The sequence below is a fragment of the Nannobrachium achirus genome, assembly GCF_963921795.1.
Source record: "Nannobrachium achirus genome assembly, chromosome: 17".
NCBI classification, from domain to species: domain Eukaryota; kingdom Metazoa; phylum Chordata; class Actinopteri; order Myctophiformes; family Myctophidae; genus Nannobrachium; species Nannobrachium achirus.
In genome coordinates, this window is record NC_137824.1 from 58,664,438 (window position 1) to 58,669,763 (window position 5,326).

Sequence of the window (5,326 nt, forward strand, 5' to 3'; positions counted from 1 at the left end):
TACGTACACATATGCAAAGTACTGAACATGGGGACGTATGGTCTGTTTCGTTGAGTTGTTCAGTGAATGAGCGATGGCGCAAGACTAAACAAAGTAGAGTAATACCTTAGATACAAATGTTGTACTGTACATGGCTGTGCTGAGTTCTTAGATCCAACCCAAAACTGGAAGGTTCTTTCTTGGGCATAGAAATTTCAAAAGGTTTGATAACCGACGCCTATATTCCCTCCGGGGTCCCCTTGGTTGTCGCAGTATTCAATTTTCATCTGTTTTTACATCACGCTGAAGTTGCCCCCCCCTGGCAACTGTGCAAAAATAGATGTCCCACCATAATGCTTTACAGTTTTTGAAACACAGCAGCCGACCATTTTGTCTGGGCAAAATCCAAAAAGTTTTAGGTACTGCACATTGTATTGTGCCCGATAGTACTATTCACATTTTCATTACCAGTCTCTCTGCCAACAGTGGGGAATTCAGCTGTCCTGTTTAGCAATGAAAATACATGATCCTCTGGGCATTCCCGCCATCTAAGGTCTATAAAAGAAGTCACATCATTTTCATGTTAAAACGACGAGGGCCAGCCTGCCCGTCTGGCGACGTGTCCACGTTGGTGCCGTTAGACTTGGACCGAGGCACGTATTCAATATCAATGTTGTTTTTATGCTTCCCTTTCCCTCTGCTCCACACAAACAGGAGCAGGAAGCAGAACAAGACCACCCCGAGGAACGTGAAACAGCCCATGGCCGTCGACACTAAAATGGTCTTAAGGTCTAAGCCGTAGCTCACGACGGTCGTCCCGTTGGCAGTGGTGTTGCTGGGATCTGTGTAGTACTGGGTCCTGTTAGCGTACAGCGATCCCAGGCTTTTCACCGCCAGGGAGGTCATCAGGGTGTCGTTCCCCGCCGTGTTGGACGCCACGCAGAGGTACACGCCGCTGTCTTGCACCTCCGCCGACTTGATCTCCAGCGTGCCGTTGTTGTGCACGGTGGCGCGGCCGTGGCTGCGGCCCACCAGGACGCGGCGCCGCGGGGACAGCCAGGACACGGTGGGCCTCGGCGTCCCCTCGGCGCTGCAGCGCAGCAGCGCCTGCTGGCCCTCGTCCACGGTGACCGTCTGCGTTCGGTTCTCGCGGATTTTTGGCTTGGTGCACGTGACGTAGTAGGACAGCAGGGTCTCCTTGAACTCCATGAAAGGCCTGCCGCGGATCCCCTCGGGCGTGCTGCACTCCGGCTGCGACTCGCCGAAGAAGAGGGACAGCCTCTTCTGCAGGATCCACATGAGGCGGCAGTCGCACACCAGCGGGTTGTCGTCGATCAGAAGCACCTCCAGCGCCTCGGGAGCCTGGAAGACGCTCTTCTCCAGGGTGTCCAGGCGGTTGTGAGAGACGTTGAGGACCTTGAGCCACCGCAGACCTTGGAAGGCGTAGGGCTCGATGGTGGACAGCTGCGATCCCACCAGATGCAGCTCCCGCAGTCGCACCAGTTCCACCAACATCCCGCCCTCGATGTGCCTGATGCGGTTGAAGGACAGATTGAGGTGCGTCAGGAAGGGCAGATGCTTGAGGGCTTGGTAAGGGAAGGTGGACAGGTTAGTGTTGGTTATGAACAAGGTGGTCAGATTCAGGCCATGCAGAGTGTTGGCCGGAATGAGGTCTAGTGACGGCCAGCTGTCGATCTCTAAGTGCCGCAGACGGAATAGCTTCTTAAAGGAGTACGGGTGCAAAGTGCTGATGCTGAGGTATCGTAGGTGAAGGACCACCAGACTGTGGAGGTGGGACAGGGCCTCGGTGGGCACCACCGTGAGGTTGCACCTCTCCAGCGTGAGCATCTCCAGGCTCTGGAGTCCGCTGAACGCCCGGTGAGAAATGTAAACGAGGTCATTGTCGCCCACCTCCAGGTACTTGAGATTGTGCAGGTCCTGGAACATGTAATCCAGGAGGATCACGATCTTGTTGTCGCTGACGTCCAGCCGTGTCAGATTCATCAGCCCAGTGAAGACACCCAGGGGGATGAGCTTGATGCGGTTGCTTTTGAGACTGAGCGAATGCATGCTGAACAGGTTGTTGAAGGCCCCCGGCTCCACGTAACTTACGATGTTCCCGCTGAGGTCCAGCTCCTCCAGTCCCGGGAAGGCGGCAAAGTCGTCGGGATTGATCATGGTCAGCTTGTTCTTACTGAGGTCGAGGAGCCGGGTCTCGATGGGGATGCCATCGGGGATGCTTGGCATGCGCTTGCGGTGGCAGACGACCGCCTTGCTCTGGGCCGAGCACTCGCAACGCGAGGGGCATCCCAGCGTAGAGCCCACGAAGACGGCCACGATGGCAAGGCCCAGGAATGGTTGCCAGCATGAGACAGCCGCGTGCAGCATGACTTTGCTCATATAGTCCACCATGCTCTCACGGCTCTGCAAAGAGACAGAGAGAAAAGGCAGAGGTTACTGATTAAACTTTAACAGCCTGTTAAATCCATGACACAGTATTTCTCTAATCCCCAATTCTGTCCGAGCTTTGTCAGCCCTTAACCAAGCAGCGAAAAGAAGAAAAGTTTTTCCCAGCTCTGTTATGTTATGCAATCAGGACAGGCTTGAGATGTGCAACTTTGTAGGTTTTTCAGCGTGCCAATTACAGGACAAAATGGGAGAAAAGAAATGTATGGAAATGATGATTAATGTTTGATGTGACTGTGCCTTCTTGTTCCTGTTCCTTACTCTTCTCTCTTTCCATTTTCTAACTTCCTGAATAAAACATGTTCTGGAATAACTAACACCTGTAAGTATGTGATGAAGTTGATTCTGCACATGCAAGATTTGTTCTTTTCTCCAAAGAAGAGATTAGAGCAGGGGTCAACGTTTTCAGGCCAAGGACCCCTTAGTTGAGAGAGAGTTGAAGCAGGGACCCCCCACAACCTTTTCAGAGATTCCATATAGTTTCATCGCTTGACAGCATGATCATCAGTTTATTCGGGATTTGTGTCAATTTGTGTTTTCAGAAATGTAACCTCTTGAACCATCAATACTTAATAAACTTGACCTTTCACTCTGTACTTAGTCTGCTGTTCCAATGTCCGTCTCTCATCTCACGTGCATGCACACTCGGACGCACGCACGTGTACACGCACACACACACACACTGCACCTGTTCGAAGTTTTCATAATAACACCAGTCGTGCTGCTGCATGGTTTTATCAACATATTGTGAGATGCGTTGGTTTTATATTGCTATGAAACAGCATCGATATTATTATGATTAAACAGACTATTATTTAACAGCAATATTACTACCAATAAGACACCTGAATTTACCTATATACTATTCATGATATACCCATCCATCCATCCAGACAGACAGACAGACAGACAGACAGACAGACAGACAGACAGACAGACAGACAGACAGACAGACAGACAGACAGACAGACAGACGTTCTGTCTGTAACCGATCACATCTGTGCTCTCATTTAACACAGATCTTCTCAGGGTGCGCAACCTCTTTCATACTGTTACTGTATGATGTCCGGTTTGCGACGGGGACAAATATCAATTGCTGGATATCTAGAAACGCTCTGGAAGAAATCGCAGAGCTCTATAATCGCGGCCAGATCTTCTCGCAGTGCTTTTCACACACAACAAGACAAAACCTCGGCGAGTAAAGCCCGATCTAGATCGCCGCTTTTGTCGGCGAGCGCCAAGAATGGTCGGCGACAGCACAGTCGGCTCAAAAAAGTCGGGCAGTGTGTTTGAGACTTTACTCAACTACAACCTACAAGCCCATAATATCACGCCTGTCTTTGACACATTCACTTACTCAGACACAAGCAAGCGGCAAGTCGCACAGATTACTCATGTCTTTGTTCTCTGACTCTGAATTAAAGAACAATTAGCTTGAGGCAATCTTCTTGCACCACCAGTCTATAGCCTTTTGGTTTCCCTTTCATCCTTAGCATACCGATCAAGGGAAAGCACCATGGAAGGATTTTAGCAAAATGTCCACTTGATGAGCGCTGCCATGTTATCTGTTGTTGATTTGCACTAAAAAGCCTTTGATGAAAACAGATGACTTGTCTTCACTTGATAATTCACTCTTTTGACCTTTTTTTCCTCAGATGAAAAAATAATAATAATCCAAACATTCTATACTGTACTAATTTGACAAGAAAATAAGGCTTTGACAATGCTAACAAAGCAACGTTTTGACATCATTCTAATTCAGTATACTTTGTCGTTGTCGGGTGGAAACCTTGTAGGCTATGTCCAAAACCGTTTGTTTTGCATTTATCATTTTAAAAATGATTTAAACTAGTGAAAACAGCCGATCTACAAGCACACAACGCCACGAGGCGTTGTGTGCTTGTAGATCTGCTGTTTTCACTACTTTTGTGCGACGGCCTTGTATGATGAAGCAGGGCTTTGCGAAAAAATCTACAAGATACAAGGTTTCTGCCCGACAGTGACGACTTAAAACATTATACCGAGCCAATGTACTGTATGTGGAATTTAGAATGTATGCACATAAACTCCTATACGTCTTAATATAGTCTGACAAGTAAATATGCTTTGACTGAACCCAATCTGACCTAATTTTATGAAACATGTCTCACCTCTCCTGGGCATATTGTGTTGTTTTTTTCCCACGCATGAAAAGAGTCCCATTGTTTATATACTGTACTATAGTAGTGCATCTTGTGTTTCTTTGATTCCCACTCCAGAAGAAAGACCCGTGACAATATCGATTCCCTCTCTCTCCCACTCTCTGCCGTTAGATGTAGAAGACAGAGCTCTAAATAGCAGCCTATTAGAAAAAAATGCACGCCAGTTTGTGTGATCAAACATAGTGAAATAGAAATCGGGCCAGAGTGCATCGCTCAACAGAGAACACATCTCTAGTATAAATACATATGCACAGGTAAATAATAAATATACCCATCAGCACTAATATGTGCATTATAGAAGGTATATGTGCAGAAAATCAACAGTAGGGTGTATCAACCAATACTGTATGTATCACCGGTAATATGTCTTCATAGTAGGAGTATGTGTGTGTATGTATGGACTGTATGTATGTATGCATGCATATTAATATTAACACATACATACATAGATACACACACACACACACACACACACACACACACACACACACACACACACACACACACACACACACACACACACACACACACACACACACACACATACATACATACATACATGCCCAATTCCCACTGGGCCAGATAACAGATAAAAACATCTGTTTCTCCAGTTAAAAAATAAATATTTTTTTTATCTGTATCTTACCATCCACTTGAATGTAGAAAGATTTTTTTTTTTA

At 47.1% G+C, this 5,326-nt stretch overlaps 1 protein-coding gene across 1 annotated transcript; it reads right to left on the reverse strand.

Annotated features, from left to right (window-relative positions):
* Positions 1-546: 546 nt before the first annotated feature.
* lingo2 (leucine rich repeat and Ig domain containing 2) lies at positions 547-2,391 on the reverse strand (the record flags this gene model as incomplete). Its single annotated transcript, XM_080745784.1, has 1 exon — positions 547-2,391. The coding sequence occupies one exon, from the start codon at positions 2,389-2,391 to the stop codon at positions 547-549; it is 1,845 nt and encodes a 614-aa protein (XP_080601910.1).
* Positions 2,392-5,326: the final 2,935 nt, after the last annotated feature.